General features: G+C 56.4%; 1 protein-coding gene across 1 annotated transcript; it reads left to right on the forward strand.

Moving 5' to 3' along the window:
- Positions 1-8,704: 8,704 nt before the first annotated feature.
- MFSD12 (major facilitator superfamily domain containing 12) lies at positions 8,705-27,778 on the forward strand. The gene is made up of 10 exons (XM_032973753.2): positions 8,705-10,187; positions 13,928-14,138; positions 15,285-15,408; positions 22,227-22,424; positions 22,984-23,076; positions 23,704-23,796; positions 24,424-24,591; positions 25,099-25,193; positions 25,521-25,651; positions 26,970-27,778. The coding sequence occupies exons 1-10, from the start codon at positions 9,923-9,925 to the stop codon at positions 27,050-27,052; spliced, it is 1,461 nt and encodes a 486-aa protein (XP_032829644.2). The 5' UTR covers positions 8,705-9,922; the 3' UTR covers positions 27,053-27,778.
- Positions 27,779-27,954: the final 176 nt, after the last annotated feature.

Here is a 27,954-nt window from a genome sequence, read left to right on the forward strand (position 1 = left end):
AACCGGTCCTGGGTCTCCCCTAGGTCGACTAAGCCTCAAACGAGTACCTGGCGCAGTGTGTAGGCAGAGTTCACATAGACCCATAGACTCATATACAGGCCCATAGACTGGCCCTAAGACCAACATACTCGCATAGAGACCCACACAATCACACAGGGACCCATAGACTCACATAGACCCACAGGCTCATTAGAGACTCATCGACTCCCGTCGACACCCACATACTCGCATAGATACCCATACTGTGCTCATGTAGACCCATGAACCGCACGGAGCGACCTCGCCACCACGTGATTGCCACACCACGTGCTAACCACACCACGTGTTGACCACACCACGTTATTGCCACACCACGTGCTGACCACACCACGTGCTGACCACACCACGTGCTGACCACACCACGTTCTGACCACACCACGTGCTGAGCACACCACGTTCTGACCACACCACGTGCTGACCTCACCACGTTCTGACCAGACCACGTTCTGACCACACCACGTGCTGAGCACACCACGTTCTGACCACACCACGTGCTGACCTCACCACGTTCTGACCACACCACGTTCTGACCACACCACGTGCTGACCACACCACGTGCTGACCACACCACGTTCTGACCACACCACGTGCTGACCACACCACGTGCTGACCTCACCACATTCTGACCACACCACGCGCTGACCACACCAGGTTTTGACCACACCACGTTCTGACCACACCACATTCTGACCACACCACGTTCTGAGCACACCACGTGCTGAGCACACCACGTGCTGACCACACCACGTGCTGAGCACACCACGTGCTGAGCACACTACGTCATTGCCACACCACGTGCTGAGCACACCACGTTATTGCCACACCACGTTCTGACCACACCACGTGCTGAGCACACCACGTTTTTCGGGCCACACCACGTTCTGACCACACCACGTTTTCCGGGCCACACCGTGTTCCGTCCGACAGAACTAGTTATTAGGAGGGTCCTGCCACATTGGAATGTTTGGCCTTTGAATGTGCAGCAGAGTTATGAGTGCTTGGCAAGTATAGTGCTGTATCACGAATGTTTATCCACCTCGGGTGTTGGTGGTGATGATGGTGGTTTCTGCCGGGGCCCATAGCGCCGAAATGTTAACTACCCCGCCTGGTATACAGGAGGTCGTGGGTTCCATCCGGACCCTGACACCTGCTGTATATGTGGAGTTTGTCTGCCTCTCTCTCTCCCCATGGTAGCGTGGATTTTTCTCTGGGTCAACCGGTTTTGCCTTCCACATCTAGAACCAACATCACTCGTTTAGAGTATTTGGCTGCTCTACATTTCCTCGTGATAAGCCACTTCGTTGAGCTATCATGTGTGGCCAGGTCGCTTCTGAAAAAGAGCTACGTAGCTCAGTGGACCTTACCTGGAAAAATATATATAAATAGTAAGAAAAATTGTTAATAGCTAGAGGGGTGGGGGTGGGGGGTGGATGTCGCAGTTCCTCTGAGATCTCGACTTCAGTTGCCAGCGCCTGGACGTGGGGGCCCCGTGCGGCTTGACCATCTCTCCACGGGCCCTCACGAGGGACTGCCGTTCCTCGCCGGGACCCCTAAGGCTCTGCGGCCGTACGGGCCTCGTGAGTAAAGGGTCCAGTGCGGGCCATGGCGAGGCAAAAGAACGCGGCCCTGGGTCCCTGGGTTATCAGCAGGGAGGGGGTCAATGACCTCTGACCCTCTCGGCCGAGGACGTCTCCCCCCCCCCAGCCACAACCCCTCCCCCCCCTCCCCCGTCTCTCAATTAACACGGAGCCGAGGATGCGCGATTCATTAGAGGCTCGCGCCGAGTTCGACAAACAAACAAACTCGGCGCATTCTGGGGACCCGTGTCACTTTTACCCCCTAGGCGCTCCGTTGGTGGGAGGAGATTGGGAGGGGGGTATAAGGGGCGGGATGGGGGGGAGCGCTCCTATAAATGAAGTCGCTCCATGGCCCACTCGCATTTGATCGACGCGTCCATCTGCCCAGTGCCCCCCCCCACCGCCGCCCCTTTTATGCAGCCCCCCCTCCCCCTGCCTCCCTCTTGGGTCCCCTGCTGCGCCGTTTCCCCTCTATCCAGGCCCCCCCCCCCCACTCTGCGCAGGGTGAGCGGGATAGCGGGCGGCGTGAGAGCGGCGGCGGGGGGGTTGTTTGCGTGCGAGCGGATCGCCTCGTGCGTGTGGACGTCTCGCGCAACCCGGCCGCTTTGCTTTCGCGAGTGGGCGCAGACGGCACTCGGGCACTTGCGAGGCAAACGTGGGGAGCGACGCCGCTGCGCGCTACCGATGAGCGCGCAGTCGCAGGCGATTGAAGTTGACCGGCTGTCGGAGCGACTCGGGTCGCGCATCTAATCGCCCAGGTGTGGTTCAGCCTCAGGGCTCCAGGTCTCCTCAGGGCTTCAGATCCCTTCCGATCCACCGCTCTCCATCGCCATCGCTTCCGCTGCTCCATCAACGCCGCCCACCGCCACCACCACCACCACCCTCGGCCGCTCCCCCGCGAGTCCCCCGTACAATGGGGGGTCCTGATGGGACCCCCATCTTCCGAGCGCCCATGACGGCGGCCCCTGCAACCGAACCCCTGGGCCGCCTGACCCTGGCCTCCAGGCTCGCCTTCGCCGGCGGCCACTTCTTCAACGACGTGTGCGCCGCGACGTGGTTCACCTACGGCCTCGCGTTCCTGCACGGCGTGGCCGGCATCGGCTCGCCCGGCGCGGGCCTCCTCGTGCTGCTGGGCCAGGTGGCCGACGGCCTCGCCACGCCGCTCGTCGGAATCGCCGCGGACCGCGCGCCCGCGATCCCCGGCGCGGCTCGGCGCAAGAGTTGGCACCTCCTGGGTGAGGGCAGGGGCGGTGTGGAGTTAATGGGGGAGGGCGCGAATGGGGGAGCAGATGGAGGGGGGGGGGATGTGGAGGGAGGGGAGGGGCACCCCTGTTGGGTGGGGAGAGACTGGGGAGGTTGGCGCACCTGTCGGAGGAAAGGTGAGCACCTGTGTTACGTGGGGGGGGGGCAAGAGAGGATGGGGGATAGAGGGGAGGCGCCCCCCTGTTGGGTGGAGAGGGAACTAGAGACAGAACAGTGTCGAGGGGTAGGAGCTGGGGGTAGCGTGGCACGCACAGGCGGAGTTTGACCTCTATATTGGGGGGTAGGGGTTGGCTTTGCCGCTCACATTCTGAATCTCGGGCGCATGTAAAATTTTTTAATCTTAATTGTAAACGACTGAAAATAAATTAATAAAGGTGCCAAGTTTTGGACGGGGAGTTGCCCCCCCGTGCCCCCCTGCAATCTCCACCCATGGTGGCGCACGTGGTGTTGGAAAAGGGGGGGCACACACTTATTGGGGGGGGCACTTGTTTTTTGGTTGGTGGGAAGGGGGGGTTAGAGCTGATGGAGAATGGAGGGGGGAGGGAGATGGAAGTTGGAGGTGAGAGGGAAAAGGGGGAGGGGGTCACCTGTTGGGGGGTGGGGGGAGGTTGGCACCCCTGTTGAAGACGACGTTTCGAGCAATAGACCTTCATTGCACATACATCAATTTCTAAGTCTGAATGTGAATCGATGGATCTCTATGTACGTCTTTGGATATCTGAGTACATAGATCTCTTTATGAATGGGTGTTTAAGTAAGTCGATGTGAGCCTCTGTCTCCATTTACTGTCTGTGTGTCCCGCGCGTGACGTCAGTCAACGTCGATCAGCCCCCCTCATTAATAATCATGAACAGGTGACGTCACTCCACATGGGGGGGGCGAGGCGCCTCCTCCCCCCTCCTCAGCGTCAACTCACAACCCTCACTACAAAGGCAGAACCCTCACGTCACGTGATCTCCGTAACGCTGTTGAGACATCGAAGTAAAAAGGACGTCATGATGAACAAGGGATTATAACCTTTAAATGAAATAAGTTTATATTCTTTGGTTCTTTCGGTAAAGTCACGTAGATAGAACCATAATAATAAATAAAGTGAATAAAAAATTACATAAAAAATTACTGAAATAACTTACATTATAGACTGCCAGTGCGCTCACTCAGTTTAATAACCATTGCTAGAGTCTAAATTATAGACTGCCAGTACACTCACTCAGCTTAATAACCAGGCTACAGTCTACATTAAAGATTGCCAACACACTCACTCAGCTTAATAACCAGGCTACAGTCTACATTATAGACTGCCAGTACACTCACTCAGCTTAATAACCAGGCTACAGTCTACATTATAGACTGCCAGTACACTCACTCAGCTTAATAACCAGGCTAGAGTCTACATTATAGACTATCAGTACACTCACCCAGGTTAATAACCAGGCTACAGTCTACATTAAAGATTGCCAACACACTCACTCAGCTTAATAACCATTGCTACAGTCTACATTATAGACTGCCAGTACACTCACCAAGGTTAAGAACCAGGCTACAGTGTTCATTAATGTTTATTTATTATTTTTATTCACTTTATTTTTATTTTTCTATCTACGTGATTTTACCGAAAGAACCAAGTTGTATGAATTCCTGCAGTCACGAAAGTTGTAAGTCAAAATATGAAATAGGTCTGAGTCACCACGGCCTTACAAATTGCACACGAATGGATGCAATGTATATCACGTCGCGCTCTGCTTTTCGCTTGCAAGTTTCACATTTACTGCAATACACCCGTCCTTGGGCGGGCAAAAGGCGAGTGTCAATCGATGGGTCGATGTATAAGTCGATGGGTCTCTGTGAGTCTATGGATCTGGGGGTGAGTCTGTGGGTCTCAATGTTTACCAGAGTATGTTCACCATTGTGAGCCTATGCGTTTCTGTTACTCTCTGCGTAGGGCTACGACTCCCTTGGTAAGGAATTTAATTCCCGAGGTCTGTACGAGTCCGCTCACGTATAGGCGCCAGTCCCAAGGAGGAGCTATCCGCCGTGGCTCTGTGTCCACCCGCCCAAAAACGCCTATCCCCTTGACCCCCCCCCCCCGTATCCCCTTGACCCCCTCCCGTATCCCCTTGTCCCTGCGTAACCCCCCCCACTCGCCCCCGCGTCCCATCCCTGTGACGCCCCCATGCCCGCCTCATGTCCCCGTGTCACCTCCAGGATCCGCCTTCTCCTGCCCCCCTCTCTCCCCCGTGCATCCCCACGTCTCACCCTGCCCGTGCCCCCCCCCTCCCCCGGGTCCCCCCACTTGTCCCGCCGTGTCCCCTCCCCGTATCCCATCCCGGTGCCCCCCCCTATCACCCCCTCCCCCCACCCCGTGTCCCCTACGCAACCTCTACCCCTGCCGTGCCCCCATCTATCCCTCCGTGTCCCCGTGCCCCCCACTGCCCCCCCTGCCCGTACCCTCCTATTGCCTCCATACCTCCCCTCCCTCCACTCCGTGTCTCCACCAAACCCATGCCTCCGTAACCCCCTCCCTCTACCCCCCCCCCCCATCGTGTCCGTCCCTCCGACCCCCTCCCCCACCACCGCCGCCGTGGTGCCAGGCACGGTGCTCCTGACGCTCACGTTCCCCTTCACGTTCGCGTCGTGCCTCGCATGCGGGGTGGCCCCCCAGGAGGGGACGCTGCTGGGGTACTACGCCCCCTTCATCGTGCTCAGCCAGGTGGCGTGGGCCGCCGTGCAGGTGTCTCACCTGGCGCTCATCCCCGAGCTCGCGCACACGCAGAGCGAGAAGGTGGAGCTCACCGCGTACAGGTGAGCCCGCCGGGGTTGAGTGCGTACCCACAGGTGAGCGGGGGTAGCGGACAGGTGAGTGCTGGGGCGGGTGCTTTTGTGCGTGGAAAAGTGATTAGCACGGTTGGCTACGTACGGTGCGAAAGAAGTTCAACATACAGGCATTCATACGACAGGTGAGGGGTGGGGTGAGTGTGTTCGGACAGGTGAGCGGGGTGCGGACAGTGAGTGGTGTGTGTGTGTGTGGTCAGGTACTGTAGAGACCCATCGACTCACATGGTGTGTGTAGGGACAGGTGTGAGGAGCAGGCAGGTGAGAAGCGTGCACAGGTGAAGTGTGTGTACAGGTGAGAGACGTGGCCAGGTGAGGGTGGTGTGTGGGTGGACAGGTGAGAGGCGTACGTAAAGTGGTGAGTGGTGGTGTGGACGGGTGAGTGATTGTGTAGATAGGTGAGCGGCTTGGTGTGTAGGCAGGTGAGTGGTGTGTAGGCAGGTGAGCGGTGTGTAAGCAGGTGAGCGGTGTGTAGGCAGGTGAGCGGCTTGGTGTGTAGGCAGGTGAGCGGTGTGTAGGCAGGTGAGCGGCTTGGTGTGTAGGCAGGTGAGCGGTGTGTAGGCAGGTGATCGGTGTGTAGGCAGGTGAGCGGCTTGGTGTGTAGGCAGGTGAGCGGTGTGTAGGCAGGTGAGTGGTGTGTAGGCAGGTGAGCGGTGTGTAGGCAGGTGAGCGGTGTGTAGGCAGGTGAGCGGTGAGTAGGCAGGTGAGTGGTGTGTAGGCAGGTGAGTGGTGTGTAGGCAGGTGAGTGGTGTGTAGGCAGGTGAGCGGCTTGGTGTGTAGGCAGGTGAGTGGTGTGTAGGCAGGTGAGTGGTGTGTAGGCAGGTGAGTGGTGTGTAGGCAGGTGAGTGGTGTGTAGGCAGGTGAGTGGTAGTTTGTGCATGAGTGGGTGTAGCGGTTAGCACGCTGCGCTACGAACCCGGCGACCCGAGTTCGATTCCCGCTCACGGCCAACACCGGTGACGATTATCTGAACCGGTTCTGGGCCTCCTCTAGGTCGACTCCGCCTCAAATGAGTACCTTGTGCGGTGTGTAAACATCGCCACTAGGGAGACAAAGGCGGCCGGGCGTATTCCTGGCCACCCACTTCCTTGTGTACCGTGCCGACCTTCATAGGTGCTCGCTACCAGTACTTGCCCCAATAGTCTGTTAAGGCTAAAGGGGTATCTTTGTCTTTTGTATGGGCAGGGAAGCGCGGGGGGCATAGGTGGGGGGGACACAGGTGGGGGGGGGCACAGGTGGGGGGGGGACATAGGTGGGGGGGGACATAGGTGGGGGGGGACAGGTGTGGGGGCACAGGTGGGGGGGGGACACAGGTGGGGGGCACAGGTGGGGGGGCACAGGTGGGGGGGGACATAGGTGGGGGGGGACATAGGTGGGGGGGGCACAGGTTGGGGGGGACACAGGTGGGGGGCACAGGTGGGGGGGGCACAGGTGGGGGGGCACAGGTGGGGGGGCACAGGTGGGGGGGGGACACAGGTGGGGGGGGGACATAGGTGGGGGGGGACATAGGTGGGGGGGGACAGGTGTGGGGGCACAGGTGGGGGGGGGACACAGGTGGGGGGCACAGGTGGGGGGGCACAGGTGGGGGGGGACATAGGTGGGGGGGGACATAGGTGGGGGGGGCACAGGTGGGGGGGGACATAGGTGGGGGGGGGGACAGGTGGGGGGGACACAGGTGGGGGGACACAGGTGGGGGGGCACAGGTGGGGGGGCACAGGTGGGGGGGACATAGGTGGGGGGGACAGGTGGGGGGGCACAGGTGGGGGGGGCACAGGTGGGGGGGGCACAGGTGGGGGGGGGCACAGGTGGGGGGGGCACAGGTGGGGGGGGCACAGGTGGGGGGGCACAGGTGGGAGGGGGCACAGGTGGGAGGGGGCACAGGTGGGGGGGGACATAGGTGGGGGGGGGGACAGGTGGGGGGGACACAGGTGGGGGGACACAGGTGGGGGGGCACAGGTGGGGGGGACACAGGTGGGGGGGACATAGGTGGGGGGGACAGGTGGGGGGGCACAGGTGGGGGGGCACAGGTGGGGGGGGACACAGGTGGGGGGGGACACAGGTGGGGGGGGCACAGGTGAGGGGGGGACATAGGTGGGGGGGGACATAGGTGGGGGGGGGTTCAGGTTGGTGGGGACATAGGTGGGGGCGGCACAGGTGGGGGGGGCACAGGTGGGGGGGACACAGGTGGGGGGGGACACAGGTGGAGGGGGGACAGGTGGGGGGGGGACACAGGTGGGGGGGGGAGGGAGACACAGGTGTCCCCCACCACAGCCTGCGCTGCCCCACTACAGTCCCGTATAAGTCTCTGTCTGCTGTTTGTGCGGCGCTGCGTATGGGCGTTACACAGCGCGGTGCCATGGCTCGAACACGATGGACTTGAAGTGATGCAGAAGTAGCCGGTTTGCACGGACAACCGCCATGCATAACAGGTGTTATAGGCTGCTGCTGCCGCTTATTTACAGGGGGTTACGTGGTGGGCAGCAGAGGGCAGCGCAGACATCCATGGTTGCGACTGTACTTGTATGCTCCCCATAGATGGTTCGATCGCTCGGCGCGGCAGCCGAAACAATGGTGCAAGCTGCAAGTGTCCACGCGGCAGCACAGATGGGTGCACCGCAGTTTAGTCGGTGTGGTGGGGCCAAGCGTGGGCGCTGTATTCCCACCAACCTCTTCTCAAAGACGTCTGACATTAAATTTCGATTTAAACATTTCGTGACTGCAGGGATTCATCTTCTTGGTTCTTTCGGTAAAGTCACCACGTAGAATGGAAATAAAATAATAAAAATTAAACATAATAAAATAATAAATAACATGATGTTTTATTTTTATTATTTTATTTCCATTCTACATGACTTTACCGAAAGAACCAAGACGTCTGACATTGAAGGGCTGCGCCTTTGCCTCTATATTTAAATGGCCCTTGGCGCGATGACGTCACACGAGAGAGCGGGGCATCCACGAATGACGTCATGTATCAATTTGTGCGCGTGACGTCACCCACATTGCTCCCGCCCATAAACACGTGACGTCATAAGGTCCCCACCTACGAGCACGCGACGCCGGTGGCCGATGCGGCCTGGTCTCTTAGACCCGCGCTCCCCCACAGCTCGCCTGGATCCCCTACCCGCTGACGGTGACCCCAGCCCGCGGGGGACTTTATGAGGGGCACCGGGAGTCCCCCGACTAATTTGTGGGGTTTTCCAGTAAGGGTTTGTGCGGATAGGAGGAGACCTCGCTTGGAACCGCGATCCCGATTGCCAGTTCCCTTCAAGGACCCGCAGACGTCAAGATTCCAGCAGCCAAGATTCCAGCAGCGCAGACCAGGGACCTCTACAACTTGGGTTCCCTCATACCCCCGGAACCCTTTCGGGACCCCGGTGCCTTCCAAACACCCCCCCCACACCGCCCCGCGGGGCCGCTTCAGGCTCCGCCCGGTACCCCCCCCCCCGCCTTCCCCAGTGGCCGGTCACGAGCGGCGCGTGTCCCGCGGTCACGCGCCGGGTCCGAGAGGTCCCCGACTCCGCACGGGAGGGATCGGAGCGCCGCGGGTTTCCGTCATTCATTGACCGGGGAGCGGACCCCGCACCGCCTCCCTCCGCTCCCTCCTCCCCTGGCGAAGTAGCGGAGGCGGTCACACCGACATGAAGAAGTCTCGACAACAGCAGCAGCAGCATCATCAGCATCACGCTCGTCACCCGACCACGGGGCAATAAAAGCGCCTCGGTACGGGAACGTGTGTAAGGACGACTCTCCTCTGGAGAGTAATCCCGGACTAACGGCGGGACCACGGGGACCACCACCGATACGAACAGCAGCAGCAGCCGCCGTCAATAGCCACACGCCGCGCCTGTGCCAGGCTAGGTGCACTGTGAATACAGGGGAAGCACCGACTACTCAGTCACTCGAACCACCACTACTACCACCACCACTACTACTACCACCACTAACTACTACCAACCACCACTATTACTAACCACCACCACTATTAACCACCACTACTACCAATCACTACTACCACCACCACTACTACCAACCACCACTACTACTACCACCACTACTACTAACCACCACTACTACTACCAACCACCACTATTACTAACCACCACTACTACCACTACTACTAACCACCACTACCACCACCACTACTACCACCACCACTACCAACCACCACTACTACCAACCACCACCACAACTAGCCACAACCAACGACCATGGCCGATCGCACCCCGCTGAGCGCCTCCACGAAGCTGTGCTACGCCGTGGGGCACGTGCTCAACGACCTGTGCGCGTCCATGTGGTTCACCTACCTCCTCGTCTACTTCCACAACGTGCTGCGCTTCAGCAACGCGTCCGCGGGCGTCGTGCTCGCCGTGGGCCAGGCGGCCGACGGCCTCTGCACGCCGCTCATCGGCTACGAGTCGGACCGCTCGCTCGCAGCCTGCGCCTACGGCCGCCGCAAGACGTGGCACCTTGTGGGTAAGCGATCCCCTGGGGTTGTGGGGGGCCGCGTTGGTGTGTCTCTGTGGGGGCTGCGTTGGTGTGTCTCTGTGGGGGGGCTGCGTTGGTGTGTCTCTGTGGAGGTGGCGTTGGTGTGTCTCTGTGGGGGTGGCGTTGGTGTGTCTCTGTGGGGGGGGGGGGGGGCTGCGTTGGTGTGTCTCTGTGGGGGGCTACATTGGTGTGTCTCTGGGGGGGCTGCGTTGGTGTGTCTCTTTGGGGGGCTGGGTGAGTCTCTGTGGGGGTGGCGTTGTTGTGTCTCTGTGGGGGGTGGCGTTGGTGTGTCTCTGTGGGGGGCTGCGTTGGTGTGTCTCTGTGGGGGGCTGCGTTGGTGTGTCTCTGTGGGGGGTGGCGTTGGTGTGTCTCTGTGGGGGGGCTGCGTTGGTGTGTCTCAGTGGGGGGGCTGCGTTGGTGTGTCTCTGTGGGGGGCTGGGTGAGTCTCTGTGGGGGGTGGCGTTGTTGTGTCTCTGTGGGGGGTGGCGTTGGTGTGTCTCTGTGGGGGGCTGCGTTGGTGTGTCTCTGTGGGGGGCTGCGTTGGTGTGTCTCTGTGGGGGGGCTGCGTTGGTGTGTCTCTATGGGGGGCTGCGTTGTTGTGTCTCTGTGGGGGAGGCTGCGTTGGTGTGTCTCTGTGGGGGGCTGCGTTGGTGTGTCTCTGTGGGGGGTGGCGTTGGTGTGTCTCTGTGGGGGGCTGCGTTGGTGTGTCTCTGTGGGGGGCTGGGTGTGTCTCTGGGGGTGGCGTTGGTGTGTCTCTGTGGGGGGCTGGGTGTGTCTCTGGGGGGGGCGGTAGTGTGCCCGGGCGACCCGAGTTCGATTTCGCGCACACGGCCACCAACGCCAGTGAACATTCTCTCAACCGGGCCTTGTCCTCCTCCCCGAGGTCGACTCTGGTTCAATTGAGTACCTGGTGGAAAGTGCAAAAACCATCGCCACTGGGGAGACAAAGGCGGCCCGGCGTGGTTCTGGCCACCCACCCTCTCGGTTGCCGTTCGGGGCTCCATAGGTGCTCGCTATACAGCACTTGCCCCTACAGTCTGTTAAGGCTACACGGGGAATCTTTGGTGGGTGGCACGACCTGGTGGTTGAGGGGGCCAATCAGTTCAGATGCATAGGATGGGATAGAGGCACTCACTAGGAAGGGGGGAGTCCCCTTGCTCTGAGATCCCGCTCAGGGGATGGGATGGAGGGCACCGGTGGGATAGGGGCACGAGTGGGACCCAAGCTACCTTAGGTACGGGGATAGCAGTGGAACGTATGTTGAACTTCTTTGGTACCATACGTAGCCAACCATGCTCATCGGAGGTGCGGAAACAGGTACCCCATTGGAACAGGGTTCACCTGTGGGACCGTAGCCAGAGAGGAATGTTGGGGACCCCAGGGAAACATAAATCTCCCCTGTGAGACCCCAGCCATGAGAGGGACATGAACCCCACTGGACCAGAATCCACCCCCCGTGAGACCCCAATGAGGGGAGGGACAGGAATCCCTCTGTGATGGCGCCCTTGGGCCCCTGATCTGGCTCGAGAAATCTATGCACAAAGTCATCAAGCTAAATGTCAACTCTAGGAAGCCGGTATTTTCCGTCTGGTAAGAGACAAGAAATCCCTAAAGACAAAGACAGTTTAACCTTCATTGGGCGCTTATCTGGGCAGCCATCTGTGTCACTTTATGAGTCTTGTTGGCTGGTAGGAGCCAGTGGCGTTTCTATATAGTCTGTGGGTCTGTTTTTTTAGAACTCTGGGGAATCTTTGTAGGTCTACTGGTCTATTTAAATATCGGTCTGTGTATGTCGTTGGATCGTTATGTAATTCTGTGGGGCTGTATGTGAGCTTATGAGTCTCCATGTAAATTTGTGGGGTCTTTGTATAAATCTGTGGGTCTCTGTGTAAGTCTGTGGGTCTCTGTAGGGTTATGGGTCTCCATGTAAGTCAGTGGGTCTCTCTGTAGGAGTTTCTGGTGGTCAATCATGAGGATTGTTGCGTGAGCTCGTTCTTTAGACATGCGTCGATCGATTCATCGATTTAAATCAACCTCTCACGCTCCCCACTTTGGCCTGCCCGTGTGAAATTAATGTTCCGTGTTTGAGTAATTATGACTTAAAAATAAACAAATTTACACAAATATTCGCTTTAGGCAACAGCACTGAACAAAGACGTTGCACAATACAAACGAGTTTGACCATACAATGAGCCAGATAGTACAAATGAGATTAAAGAGATTTTTTAAAAATCGAATTATAACCCTGGGCCATCTCTCAGCATCACACTTTCAGGTGAGTTTGTCCACAAAATACGGTTCATAGGACTGCCCATGAAGCTCCGGAGGTTAGGCTCTGTGGAAGTTCACAAATCACTGAAAGCCAATTGTGTTACCCTAACCATAGCTACTCCTTATAGGTGCCCTGGGCTCTGATGTAATATTCTTATGCTTATGCTAGGAGGGTCCTGCCAAGTTTTTTTTACAGTCAGGGCAATGCTTCTATGTTATTTCCCTGCCAAGTTATTACGGTATGGGCAATGTATCTCATATGGGCCAAGTAATTTGTAAGTAATTCTTCACATTTGTATCGTGAGGCCAGTACACAATTACCTACTGTTCTTAGAATTTCATGGCGGGATCTTTATTGTCCACTTCGAAGCAGATGGCACAGTAATTTCATGGGACCTTTTTTGCCAGTATCAAAATATGACGAATAAGAATAGAGTTTACCCTTTATGGCAATAAAACGGGTGTTAAGATATTCAAACACGAAATACACACCTTTTGAACATGCAATCATGCTCTGATAATTGATGCACTGTCTTTGAAACTGATTGGCCTACAGCAGAGCCAGACCAGAGAATGCCAAAAAAGTAGTTTGGCGTTCTGTGGTCTGACGCTGGTGAGACTTGGCTATAAAGAAGGCTGTCTCTGCTGTAGGCCAATCAGTTTCAAAGACAATGCCATTTATTATCAGAGTATGTTGTGTTTGCATGTTCACCACAAGTACGTGTGGTTAATGCAGACTTAATTCCTTGCAAAAGGTGTCTATTTGGTGTTTGAACATCTTAACTGTTTTGTCGCCAGAAAGAGTAAATCTTATTTTTTCGGTGTGTAGTAATGTTTACGGTTAATACACCGGCAGTATTAACCAGGGCTGCCTGCCGGATTCGAACCACGAATGTCTTCAACAAGCGATGAACGGCGCTACCGCTGGAACACGTCACCGCCCCCTCCACCTGCGACATGATTCCCAGTCGCACGCTCGTTGCCACGCGTTTTGCTCCGCCCCCGTTGCTCGAGGGTGAAGATGGCAATGGTGGTAGCGGTGGTTGTGGTTGGTGTGCTGGTGGCAGGTGGGGTTTTTGCCACCTCTTCGTGGGAAGAGGAAGAACACTGTCTCTCAATAGTGGAGGAGCGGTGAGCGACTTGTGTATGCATCAATGTCTTGAGTGGCGTACCACTACCACCACCACCATCATTATTATGATGAAACCGACAAAACATGGGACTATTGATGTCCCCAGAAGAGTTACAGATTTCCCAGGACGACAGCAGGAGCAGCAGCTACCTCGCTCAACAAGAGGGTGATCCTGGGATCACCAGGATGGCTTGTAGCAGTTGGGGAGGTAGTTGGTGTGGTAGCAGTTTGGAAAAATGGTGGCGACAGCGATCGGGGTGGCTGGACCGGTGTTGGCGGTCGTGGTTGTGGCGGCGGTGACGGCGGCGTGGCGCGTGGGGTGCAGGCACGGTCAGTGTGCTCGTGTCCTTCCCCTTCATCTACCTGCACTGCCTCGGCTGCTCGGAGTTCACCCCCGAGTACGCCCAGCTGCTCTACTTCCTGCCGCTCGTCATCATCTTCCAGTTCGGCTGGGCGGCCACGCAGATCTCGCACCTCTCCATCATCCCTGAGCTCGCCACCAACGATGGCGAGAAGGTGGAGCTCACCGCGTACAGGTGAGGGGGCGACGTCGGAGGGGGTGGCGGGCGAGGGCCGAGCGGAGTTGTGAGAAGGCTGGGAGCGTTGTTCGTGCAATGCGGGTGACGCGCTCGCAAGCGCGTAAGGATGGAGGTCGCGCCTTCCTGCCGTTTCTGAGCAGTACCGTACCTTTGGGTGCCGTTATATATATGTGAGGGTAGGTGCACGAGGGAGGGTGAGGGCCGGGTTGTGAGGGTAGATGTGAGGGGTGAGTGGTGGAGTGAGGTTGGAGATGAGGGTCAGTGTAGACTCGAGCGGTGGGGTTGGGGCGAGCGGTAGAGATGCGAGGGTGAACACGTGCGAGCGGTGACTGTTTGATGCGTGACGGCGAGTGATTTAGGAGCGGGGCGTACGTGAAGGCGTGAGTGGAGGTGTGGTGAGGGTGACCGCGAGGTGTGAGAACTTTGTGATGATTTACGCTAAGCACAGTAAAGCGCCCGTGTGAAGTTTACAGCTGCGTGACCTGAGCGCTTCCGCAAGGTTCTGCCTTGTCACGGTACTCACACGTGCCCCCCCCCCCACACTTCCCACGCTCCTCACGTGCCCCCCACCACACCTATCACGTCTTTTACCCCTCCCCCCCCGTGACCTTCCACCTGTCGGATTCTGGGCGCTGCCGCGATGTGTGACGTCACAACGGCTCTGCTTCAAACGTGGTGGGACCGGGCTCCGAGCAGTGGGGTCTCGGTTGTGTTGAGTGCTGTGGATGTTTCGTTGTGTTTGCTGCAGTTGAGCCGTGGTGCCGTTCCATGGCGACTCCGTTGCTCGACCACACACGTGTGTGCTCCGAGTTTGATTCTCGTTGACGGCCACCAACACCGGTGACGATTAGCATAACCGGTCCTGGGCCTCCCCTAGGTCGACTCGGCCTCAAAAATTAGTACCTGGAGCGGTGTGTAAACATCACCACTGGAGAGACAAAGGCGGACGGGCGTGCTGCTGGCCACCCACCCACCTTGTGTGCTGTACCGGCCTTCATAGGTGCTCGCTAACAGCACTTGCCCCAACAGTCTGTTCAGTCTAACCGGGGGGGGGGGGGGAAGGGGGGGTGAGATCTGTGTCTTGCGTGTGCTGAGTGTCGTGCCGCTGGTGTGACCATGTGCTGCCGGTGTGCCGCGTTCCAGGTACGCGTTCACGGTATGCGCCAACATCCTGGTGTTCGGCATCGCTTGGCTGCTCTTCCACTTCCAGGCCAACAAGGAGGACCTGGGCGCCGACCTTGGCCCCGAGGACGGCGCCATCTTCAGGGTGCGGCCAGTGTGTCTGTGTGTGTCTGTGTGTGTGTTTGTCTGTCTGTCTGTGTGTGTTTGGTTGCTGAGGAGATGGAGTCTGCCTCAGTGGACCGCGATCACAAATCTCTATTTAACCCCATCAAAAAAGTAACCTGCAGCACCACACCTATTACCATCATTAGGGGAAAAAACGGTGATCTAATCTCCGACCCCCAGGAACAGGTTTTCAGATTTGCTGAGCATTTCTGTGAGGTCCTGGGGGAGGGAAAATCCCTCAGCCAGGAAAACATCGTGGCACAAAGTGAGGATTACCCTGCTGAGGCTGCGGTTCCTCAAATATTGGAAGAAGTCACCCCCTATGAGTGGCTGGCTGAGGTGCCATCTGTTGAGGAAGTACTGAAGGCGATCCGGAGTGTGAGACCAGGAAAGGCAGCGGGCAGAGATGATCTCCCAAGCGAAATGCTGAAGGAGGGTGGCGTTTGTGCACAGACTGCCCTATATGACATCATAACAACAGTCTGGACGACTGGACGGGTTCCGCAGGATTGGAAGGATGCCCTGGTGGTCCCCCTCTTTTAAGAAGGGGAACCGCACAGACTAACATCTACAGGGACATCTCACTCCTCAGTGTGCCGGGAAAGGTCCTGGCAAGGATTATTCAACATCGCCTTGCCAGGTACGCTGAGGAGAGGCTTGCAGAGCCCCAATGCGGTTTCAGGAAAGGGCGATCCTGCACAGATGCCATATTTTCTGTCCGTCTGCTACAGCAGAGGTTTAGGGAATTCCAACAAGACCTACATCTCTGCTTTATTGACCTGGTCAAGGCCTATTATACCATCAGTAGGCCTGGGCTCTGGGTTGTTCTTCGTGCTTTTGGAGTCCCTGACCCTCTGCTCACGATCATTAAGGACCTTCATGATGGTGAGCAGACCCGGGTAAAACTACGTGGCCGAGAGTCGGAGCCATTCCCTGTACACCTTGGGGTGCGACAGGGATGTCCTCTGGCTCCCACATTATTTAACATCTATTTTGACCACGTAGTTCGTGAAGCCTTCAATAGCTGTACCGGGGGAATCTCCATTTGGTACAGATATAATGGGAGGCTGATCGATGCCCGGGTGCGGTCAAGGGATGGCTCCCTATTGCTCAACCATGTTATGTATGCCGATGATTTGGTAATAGCTGCTCATTCAGAGGAGGAGTTGGAGACGCTGCTGCTGAGACTGGAGCGTGCCACTAAGAGATGGGGCCTTACCATCAGCCCCACCAAAACTAAGCACCTGCCTGGGTATTTTGTACCATCGGACACTCCACCCCCACAACTCCCAATCGGTGATGGGGCAGTTGTGGAGAGAGTGGAGAGTTTCCCATACCTGGGCAGTGTGCTTATGACCGGCTCCAGTTTAACAGCAGAGATCTCACTGCGAATCAGTCGAGCGACAATATCTTTTCATCGGTTGCATAACGCTGTGTGGAAGCTACAGTGACGGAAACAAGTATTTGATCCCCTGCTGATTTTGTACGTTTGCCCACTGACAAAGAAATGATCAGTCTATAATTTTAATGGTAGGTTTATTTGAACAGTGAAAGACAGAATAACAACAACAAAATCCAGAAAAACGCATGTCAAAAATGTTATAAATTGATTTGCATTTTAATGAGGGAAATAAGTATTTGACCTCCGCTCAATCAGAAAGATTTCTGGCTCCCAGGTGTCTTTTATACAGGTAACAAGCTGAGATTAGGAGCACTCCCTTTAAGAGTGTGCTCCTAATCTCAGCTCGTTACCTGTATAAAAGACACTTGTCCACAGAAGCAATCAATCAGATTCCAAACTCTGCACCATGGACAAGACCAAAAAGCTCTCCAAGGATGTCAGGGACAAGATTGTAGACCTACACAAGGCTGGAATGGGCTACAAGACCATTGCCAATCAGCTTGGTGAGAAGGTGACAACAGTTGGTGCGATTATTCGCAAATGGAAGAAACACAAAAGAACTGTCAATCTCCCTCAGCCTGGGGCTCCATGCAAGTTCTCACCTCGTGGAGTTGCAATGATCATGAGAACGGTGAGGAATCAGCCCAGAACTACACGGGAGGATCTTGTCAATGATCTCAAGGCAGCTGGGACCATAGTCACCAAGAAAACAATTGGTAACACACTACGCCGTGAAGGACTGAAATCCTGCAGCGCCTGCAAGGTCCCCCTGCTCAAGAAAGCACATATACATGCCCGTCTGAAGTTTGCCAATGAACATCTGAATGATTCAGAGGATAACTGGGTGAAAGTGTTGTGGTCAGATGAGACCAAAATGGAGCTCTTTGGCATCAACTCAACTCGCCTTGTTTGGAGGAGGAGGAATGCTGCCTATGACCCCAAGAACACCATCCCCACCGTCAAACATGGAAGTGGAAACATTATGCTTTGGGGGTGTTTTTCTGCTAAGGGGACAGGACAACTTCACCGTATCAAAGGGACAATGGATGGGGCCATGTACCATCAAATCTTGGGTGAGAACCTCCTTCCCTTAGCCAGGAAATTGAAAATGGGTCGTGGATGGGTATTCCAGCATGACAATGACCCAAAACACATGGCCAAGGCAACAAAGGAGTGGCTCAAGAAGAAGCACATTAAGGTCCTGGAGTGGCCTAGCCAGTCTCCAGACCTTAATCCCATAGAAAATCTGTGGAGGGAGCTGAAGGTTCGAGTTGCCAAACGTCAGCCTCGAAACCTTAATGACTTGGAGAAGCTCTGCAAAGAGGAGTGGGACAAAATCCCTCCTGATATGTGTGCAAACCCTTTTTGCCAACTACAAGAAACGTCTGACCTCTGTGATTGCCAACAAGGGTCTTGCCACCAAGTACTAAGTCATCTTTTGCAGAGGGGTCAAATACTTATTTCCCTCATTAAAATGCAAATCAATTTATAAAAGTTTTTGATATGCGTTTTTCTGGATTTTTTTGTTGTTTTTCTGTCTCTCACTGTCCAAATAAACCTACCATTAAAATTATAGACTGATAATTTCTTTGTCAGTGGGCAAACGTACAAATTCAGCAGGGGCTCAAATACTTTTTTCCCTCTGTACCTGGTCTGTCGTTCCGCACTAAGCTTCAGGTCTTCTCGACCACGGTCCCTCTCTTCTCTACGCTTGCGAAACGTGGACCCCCCTAATGGAACATCTTCGCCGGTTAGAAACATTTAGGCTAGCCTGCCTACGATCCATCCTGGGTTTAACCAGGCTGGATTGTGTGAGGAGCTCACAAATCCTTGAAAGATCTGGGCAAGGTCCCATCGGTGAGCTCCTCCGGCAGGCAAGGCTGCGTTGGCTGGGTCATGTAGCCCGCATGCCCAGCCACCGCATGCCGAAACAGCTTTTGTTCGGCCGGATCGAGGGTGCTAAACGGGCGCGGCACGGGCTAGAGAAGAGATTGAGTGATGTGGTACAGGAGGACGTGGAGCTGAGTGGACTTGCCGATGACTGGTACCAGCGGTGTCAAGATCGGCCTCTGTGGAGGAGGCTCGTGAAGGACGCTACTGGGCAGTTGGAGGCATTCGCCCTCCAACAACAACGGAAGGCGGAGGAGCGACGCTCGCAACAACGAGCGGAGCGCCGGGTGGCTAAAGCACAGCAGGTTGGCACAGTAGGGGGCACAGGTGGTGCATCAGCCAGCCATCTCAGTCATCTCAGTCAGTCGACCCGTGGCACTTGGGTCTGCCCCGTGACCTCCTGCCAGCGGGCATTCAACACTTCACGTGGCCTCAAGGTGCACATGGCCTGGCACAAGCGTCGTGGTGACCGCCACTTAGTGGCGAATGGCGGTTGTTATGTGTGTTTGTGTGTGTAGGAAGTGGTAGTGTGGCGATTAGCGTGCTCTGCTATGAACCCGGCGACCAAAGTTCGATTTCTTCTCAATGCCAACACCATTGACGATTATCTGAACCGGTTCCAGGCCTCCCCTAGGGCGACTCAGCCTTGACTGAGTACCTGGTGCGGTGTGTAAACATCGCCACGAGGGAAGCAAAGGTGACCGGGCGTGTTGCTGGCCACCCACACCCTCGTGTGCTCGCTAACAGCACCTACCCCAACAGTCTGCTAAGGCTACATGGGGGATCTTTGTTCTCTTTGTGTGTGTGTGTGCTTGCTGTCATTCCCCATACGGGAGCTTTACTGGTACCGCCTGGACCTCTTTGAAATGCAGGAGGATCCGGTGGACTGGTTCTAGTGTGTGTGTGTGTGTAGGAGAGGCTGCGATTCCCTTGTCGGGAGCTTGACCGGTACCGCCTGGACCTCTGGAATATCGAAGGTCCGGTAGGCTGGTTCGAAACTCCAGTTACAAACAAGGGGTGATAAGTGTGCCACTCGGGGGAGTAAACTGACAAGCAACAGGGAGTGGCTCTTCTTATGAACAAAACAATGACGAGGCTGAGGGAGCATAGCGGCGAGGTTGAGGGAAGCTGTGAGTCCCAGCCTCTGCTGTGGGGCTCGCCTCCCCCATCAGCATTTAGTGAGGAATGGTGGTGACTTATGCTCCCAGAGAAGATGACCCTCAGTGGAGAGATACAAGCAAGGCTGATGAGTTGGATGCCTTCTATGGCCCCCTGTCTTAGGTGCTGGCTCAAGTAGCGCCCTCGGGATAGTGAACTTTAATTCCCGAGCGGGTAACGACGCAGACACCATGGACCGGATTAGCTCAATAACAACCGTAGCAGGAGGCTGCTCGACTTGCGCTTCTTAACCTGGTAAAATAAAAAAAATAGTTTAGTTTTAGATTCCTCGGCAACATGTGCTTGGGGTGGTTTGCCTTCAGGTTGTAGGCAAGCCACCCTACGGGTTTATTCTGGGTAGGTTAGTTCTATGCGAGGAGCGGGGAAAAAGGGGAATTTATCCAAAAACCCTGGAGAATTACCAACGGGCACACACACACACGTACGCACACTTATGCCCTAGCGCATTCCCGAACTCGCAATAATTAATGATTAATGCATTGATTATTTATCCACGAAAGCCACACTGAGTGTTTTTCAGGAGGGTCCAGCATTGGGTTTTTAATCCAAGATGTTTTCAGCCAGTTACTGATGAGTTTGTACAATTGGGAGGAAATTGGAGCGCCCGGAAAAAACACAAGACAAAGACAAAGATCCCCCGTATAGCCTGAACGGACTGCTGGGGCAAGTGCTGTTCACGAGCACCTATGAAGGCTGGCATGGCACACGAGGTGGTGGGTGGGCAGCATAACGCCCGACCGCCTTTGTCTCCCTAATGACGATGTTTACACATCGCACCAGGTACTCGTTTGAGGCTGAGTTGACCTAGGGGAGGCCCAGGACTGGTTCAGATAATCGTCACTGGTGTTGACCGTGAGCATGAACCGAACCCAGCTCGCTGGATTTGTAGCGCCGGAGAAAACAAACAAACACACACACACGCGAGGGGGCAATGCTCTATCCCTGTATAAAATGGAAAAGTTTGGCGATTAGTTTCACATTGTAGGGCTTTCGTGACCAATCTTATCCATAATATAGGTCTTTTTGGGTTAGATCGTGTAAATATCAATGTGTCGTTAAATCCGTCACCACCCGACACAGCCAAATTAGTAAGGTTTGTTGCCTAAACAAAAGCGTGCCAATTCGTTCCTACTACAGCACACCGGTGTGTTGGAGAGTAAACCCACAACATTTACAATTCGAGTACCGTTACGTTTCGCCGGTAATTTGGCGAAAAGTGCACTTGGTGTACTCCATTCCGGAGAGCCAGGGTATATGGCCACCTCAACGCCGATGGGGAAGTGAGTTTCACAAGATGTGTGCGATCCACCGACCCTCGCCTGGACAGTGCTGGCCTGCAGGCGTGCGCATCCACCGCCACGCCGCCTACCCCAGAGCGCATTCCCGAACTCGCTCGCACCTTGCAACGATGTTTCCTCGGCCACCGCCACGCACCGATGCTATGTTGGATGTCCTCCAGGATGTCAGCAAGTCCCCCACCATTTGCCAAGATATAAATAAGGGAAAACTATATCTTTTTTATTTTACCAGGTAAAGGCCCACTGAGCTATATATCTCATTTTCAGAAGAGGCCCGGCTATCACGAATGACAGCTCAACGAAGTGGCTTGCCGCGTGGAAATCTAAAGCAGCCAAACGCTCTGAACGCGTGGCGATGTTGATTCTAAATGTGGAGGCAAAACGCCGGAGGACCCGGAGAAAAATCCACGCCACCACGGGGAGAAAAGGCAAACTCGAAATATACAAAACGTCGGGGTCGGGATCGCACCCACAACCTCCTCTATACCAGGCGAGGAACTTAACATCTGGCCACAGTGGCGCCCCCAATATCCTATCGGATATCAGCTAGTCCCCCACCATGAGTCAAAATTATTCGGATGACACTGCAGGTTTTGCACACTCGTGATTTCACCCCGCCCTTGGTCGTCATCTCTCGGCTTTGTTGTCTCGAGGCAACCCCACGGCACCACCTCCACAATCCACCAGAAGGCGCCCCACCCACGCCACCTCGCAACAGTCCACCAATCTTATGCCGGACACCTCAACAACTCGGCACCATCCGGCACCACGGTTCACAACCTCCACCGTTACAGATCACCAACGCTTCACCCCGGTCCACAGCACGAGTGTCCCTCCGCTTCGCCGGTTCGGTAACGCGGTGTTGCCGATCCCTCGTTGCCACGGGGCGGCACTCGGGGGGGGGGGGGGGGGGGGGGGGCCTTCCGCTGCTTGCTCTTGGTCCCAGCTCCTGTTGTGTCCTCGTGAGCCTGCGGGTTCTCTGCGTGAGACCTCTGGGTCTTTGTTTCGTGTATTTCCTCACGTCCCCAGAACCTCGTTCTCATCGTCGTGGCGATTGGCGCCGTCTTCTCGCTCGTCTTCCACCTGGGGACCAAGGAGCAGCCGCCCCGCGGCGACGGGGAGGGCGAGCGGCCCGATGAGGCGACCCCGCTCATCCAGGGTGGCGTCGTGCGCTCCACCATGCGCATGAAGTGGAGCGATTGGCTGAAGGAGCCATCCTTCCACCAGGTATGGTCCCAGGTTCCCGGCTATCCTGGGGTCCCAGGGCCTCGAGACCGGTCCATTGATATCCCTTTTCCACACCCGAGCTGGGCCAGCACGGTGTCCGCACAGTACGGGTGGGTTTGTCGATTTGCCGACTAAGGGTGAAAGCGTGAGTTCAGCAACGCTGTGAAGAGTCTGGCGCTTGGGCCGCGTCGCTCTCCCCCGTGTGTTTTCGGGCTGTGCCGCGCGCAGTCCGGCGTGACGCCCGACGTTTTCGCTGGACGTGCCTGGAGCCTCTTTCCATTCGGTTCCTAAAGAAGCTCCTGGCATGTGGAGTGAAACGTCGGACATCGTGTCTGGCCGTGTTCCCCGTCGCACTGAAGGAGGAGGGGGGGAGGTTGAGAAGGCGTCGCGATCGAGCGTTAAAACAGCCGAGTCATCGTACACCTCCAGTTCTCACTCCTGTCCCTGTGTTTTGTCTTGTCTCCATGTTCCTTGTCTCCCTGTGTCTGTGCCCCATGTCCGCTGTGTTCCCGTGTGCCTGTGTCCCTGTCCCCACTGTGTCCCCACGTCCCCACCCCAGCTGGCGCTGTTGTACATGTGCACGAGGCTCATCGTGAACCTGTCGCAGGCCTACATCCCCATGTACCTCACCGAGAGCCTGGAGCTCGACAAGGTGAGAAACCCCCCTTCCAAATCGACTCGCATCCTCCTCCTACCCCGCCCCCCGCCAAGCCCTCAACTTCCCCCTAACACCTCTCCCTAACACCTCCCCCTAATTCCCACCCCTCCCCCCTGTAACACCTCCCCCTAATTCCCACACCTTCCACCACCTCCCTCCAACTCCCCCCCCCCACCTCCCCGTGTACCTCCCCCTATCTCCCATTACCTCCCCCTCACTCCCACCACCTTCCCCAACTACCCCCATCACCCTCCTAACACCTCCCACCACCAACCCCCAACCTCCCAGCACCACCTCCTCCTATCTCTCACCATCTTCCCCATCTCCCCCGGCCTCCCACCACCACATCCTACCTTTCTCATCTTGCCTCCCCTTCACTGCAAAAATCTCCAGCCCCCCCCCCCCCTTTCCCGCACATCCGCTACTTCCCCCACCTCCCCTCATCTCTCCCCAACCGCATACACACAGAGTGGTGGTAATGATGGTGAGCAGCGATAGTGTGGCGGTGGTGCGGTGATGGTGGTGAAGATTGTGGTTGTTAATGTTGAAGATCAGTGCCGGTAATGAAGTGGCCTAGTTATAGTATTGTTCCCCCCCCCCCCCCCCCCCGTGTGTGGAAAGAATTACATCGCCACGATCCCGCTGGTGATGTACGTGAGCGGCTTCCTCTCCTCCTTCCTCATGAAGCCCATCAATCGAATCGCCGGCAGAAACGTACGGCAACATTACCACCATCACATCAACATCACGTCACCATCACGTCACCATCACGTCACCATGTAACCATCACGTCACTATCATGTGAACTGCATCGAGAGCAGAAATGTACGGCAACATCGTCACCATCACGTCACCAACACGTAATTTTCTTTAGAACTGCTTCTTGTGTTTAGTTTGTTGTCCTTCCCCCGCATCTACGATTAGCATGGTTGGCTACGTACGGTGCGAAAGAAGTTCTACATACATACGTGACCTTCACGTCACCATCACAATCAACTGCATCGCCGGCAGAAACTTAGGGCATCATCGTCACAATCGCCACCACCATCACATCGCCGTCAGCACACAATTACTCTTGTCATCACACCAAGCGCACACCATTACAGATCACATTATCATCATCATCACACAGTATCACATTGTCACTCATAATTATCCTTGCATCATCACATTCACATCATCGCGGCTACTTGCCTTGCGACCCCATGACCCTATGCTCTTCATGGCCCCGTGACTCCATGTCCCCGTCACACGTCCCCGTGACCCCCGTGACCTGGCCACCACCGTGTCCTGTGACCCCTTGACCCCATGACCTGGTGACACCCCCCCCCCCCCCCACAGATGACCTATTTCCTGGGCCTGGTGCTGGTGCTGGTGTTTGCCGACTGGGTGTGGTTGGGCGTGGGGGGCAATGCCGTCTATGGGGCGGCCGTGCTGCTTGGAGTAGGGGGCTCCACCATCCTCGTCACCTCCTTGTCGATGACGGCCGACCTCATCGGGCCCAACACGGTGATTCCTCGCCGCTCCACCCCGTCGCTCCACACTCCACCAGCTTCACCGCCTCGTCTCTGCCCACCATACTGGCCGTCCTTAATTGGGGCGGCGACTCATCGCTAACCCCCTCACCCCCGCCATCCTCGTCACGTTGCTCTCCATGATGTGATTAGGGTGGTGTGTGTAGTGTGTGTAAGCATGTGTAGTATTTAGTATATAGCGTGTGTGTAGTGTATAATGTGTGCAATGTATAGGGTGTGCGATGTGTGTATTGTGGAGTGTGCGTGTAGTGTGTGCATAGGGGGGGGTGAACATGTGCAGTGTAATGTTTATGCTGTGTGTGTGTAGTGTTAAGCCTACGTGTTAAACTGTGTGTGTAGTGTGTGTGTTGAGGATAATGCATGCGCTGTGGATGTATAGTGTATAGTATGTGTGTAGTGTATAGTGTGTGCAGTGTGTAGTGTGTGTATAGGGGTTTGTGTGCATGTGGAGGTTAATGCGTGCACTGTGTGTGTGGCACAGGAAAGCGGCGCATTTGTGTACGGAGCCATGAGCTTCACAGACAAGGTGTCCAACGGCCTCGGAGTGCTGCTCATACAGAACCTGCATCCTTGCAAGTACGGCCCTACGCTCGCCACACTCACTCACGCACGCTCACCACCACTCACCGCACTCGCCATGCTCCCCACACTCACGTCGTACGCTCACCGCTCTCGCCACACACTCCACCATCCTTGTCACCTCGTTACCCATGGTGCTGGCCACCCACCCCCTCGTGTACCGTTCCGGCCTTCAAAGGTGCTCGCTAACAGCACTTGCCCTGACAGTCTGTTAAGGCCATCCGGGGGGTATCTTTGTGCGTGCGTGTACATGTGCATGCATGTCCCTGCGCGTGTGAGTGCATGACCACGTTGATATGTGTGTGTGTGTGTGTACGCTTGTAGAGACGTGCCGTGCTGCGACCAGTGCAAGCCGTTCTACCGCACCATCATGGTGGCGGTGCCGGGCGGCGTCGCCGTGCTGGCGCTCATCGGCCTCGCCCTCATCGTCGCCATTCCCATCCGCGTGCGCAAAGGTGGGGGACACCACTCGGGGTGGTAGGGGGACGCGTAGAACACTTACAGGGACGTCTCTGTGTGTGTGTGTGGTGACACGCGGAGAGGGATGCGCAGGGACACACGGGGGGCACACGGGGGGCACACGGGAGTGTGTACACACTTGCTAACCACTCTGTCCCCCCCTGGGCTGTGCAGTGGTGGGTGGGTCGGAGCGTGGGTTGAGTTCCCACCCCACCACCCCCCCACTGTCTGCTCTGCGGAAGACGCCAAATGGAAAAAAAGTTTTTTTTATATTTGTGAGGAAGCCCAGATGCTGATGGGTTTCGCTTCCCTCTGCGGTCACGTGGGTGTGAGCAGATGCCACATGTACTTGCACAAATGTACACACACACGGACGTGTATGCACAACAACAACGACCGCCCTTCCCCACTAAGTGGCGGTGATGTCACCGCGGTTCTTGCGCCAGGTTAGGTGCACTTATGCCACGTGGTGTGTTAAAGACTCGCTGCTGGCACGAGGCCACAGACTGAGGTGCCACGGGGCTGACTGACGGAGATGACTGGCAGATGAATCAGCTGTGGCCCCTACTGTGCCAACTCACTGTGTTTTTGCTGCCCGGCGACTGCCTCCAACTGCCCAGTAGCGTCCTTCACGAGCCTCCTCCACAGAGGCCGATCTTGACACTGCTAGTACCAGTCATTGGCAAGTTGACTTGGCTCCACATTCTCCCATACCGCATAATTCCCACTCTTTCCTAGCCCATGCTGCACCCATTTAGCCGCCTCTATCTGGGCAAACAGAAGCTGCTTCAGCATGCGATGGCTGGGCATGCGGGCTACATGACTCGGCCAACGCAGCCTTGCCTGCCGGAAGAGCTCACTTGATGAGACTGTGTCCAGATCTCTCAAGGATCTGTGAGCTCCTCGCACAATCTGGTCTGCTCAAACCCAGGATGCAGCGTGTAGGCAGGGCCAGCCTGGATATTTCAAACCGGCACAGATCTTCCTTAAGAGGGCTTAACGTTTTTCAAGCATAGAGAAGGAAGAACACAACTGGGGCCAAGAACACCCGGAGCGATAGACCAGGTAGCTTCTACACAGCGTTTTACAGTGTGTACACAAAAATCACCCATGTAGCCTGAACAGACTGTAGGAGCAAGTGCTGTTAGCGAGCACCTTTGAAGGCTGGCACGGCACCCGTAGGGGGTGGGTGGCCAGCACCACGCCAGACCGCCTTTGTCTCCCTGCACCAGGTACTCATTTGAGTCTTGTGTACACACACACACACACGTCTCCTCTGATTGGTCTGTGCTTTCCGTGGTTTCCCCCTTGCAGGCTGCACGCCCCCCATGCTGGAGAACGGCTCCGTCAACGTCCCCACGGAGACCGGCAGGGGCAGCGGTGACGATTCTCAATGACCCCCCCCCCCAACTCCTTTCCCGTGACCACAATCCCGCCCCCCCTCCTCCACCTCAACCCCATCCTGTCCCTCTCTGGGTAGGAGTGCAAGAGACTTGAGCCCGTGTCACTGGGACCATATGGACTAACAGGGACTAACAGGGACTCGGTGGGGACTCACTGGAATTGAGTGGAACTCACCAGGACGCGCTGCGTGCATCAGGACTGCAACTGTTACTGGGGATCCGAGCGTCCACTTCAGCTCGTGGGGTCAGAGGTTGCCCAGGGAAGGTGAACCCTGACCCAGTTAGCTTAACTCCCCATGCACCACCACACCGTAGGTGTATGCACGTTGAACTTATCACCGTACGTAGCCAGCCGCGCTAATCGGAGGTGGTGGAGTGCCAAACTGGTTGGTGGTGGTGGTGGAGCGCCAGGTGGTGGATCTGTTCGCCGTCAGGAACCACTGCGCTGACCGCGGCGCTCGTCCTTAAGAAGAGGGGAACCGAGTCTGTAAATTGTCGTGCCCTGGCTCTCCTCCGAGGTTCTGCCGCCCGTCGCTCCTCGATCGTGGGGCGCGTGGGCGGCGTCGCGATTTCTTGTTAAGGGACCTCCGCCCCCCCCTCTGCCCCCCCCTCTGCCCCTTAATGAAGCTCGGTTGGGCGGGGGGGCCTCGTGATGGGCGGTGGCGCTGCGCGTTTGCACATTGTGATTTGAGGTTGTTGTAATAAAGGTGTCTGCACGTGCGTCGCGGTGTACTGTGTTCGATTCCCGCCCACGGCTGACACCAGTGACGATTATCTAAACCGGTCCAGGGCCTCCCCTAGGTCGACTCGGCCTCAAATGAGTACCTGGTGCAGTGTGTAAACCGCCATTCGGGAGACAAAGGCGGCCGGTCGTGGTGCTGGCCACCCACCCCCTC

This window comes from Petromyzon marinus, chromosome 52 (genome assembly GCF_048934315.1).
Source record: "Petromyzon marinus isolate PM22_M1 ecotype Great Lakes invasive population chromosome 52, UKy_Petmar_22M1.pri1.0, whole genome shotgun sequence".
Lineage (NCBI taxonomy): Eukaryota > Metazoa > Chordata > Hyperoartia > Petromyzontiformes > Petromyzontidae > Petromyzon > Petromyzon marinus.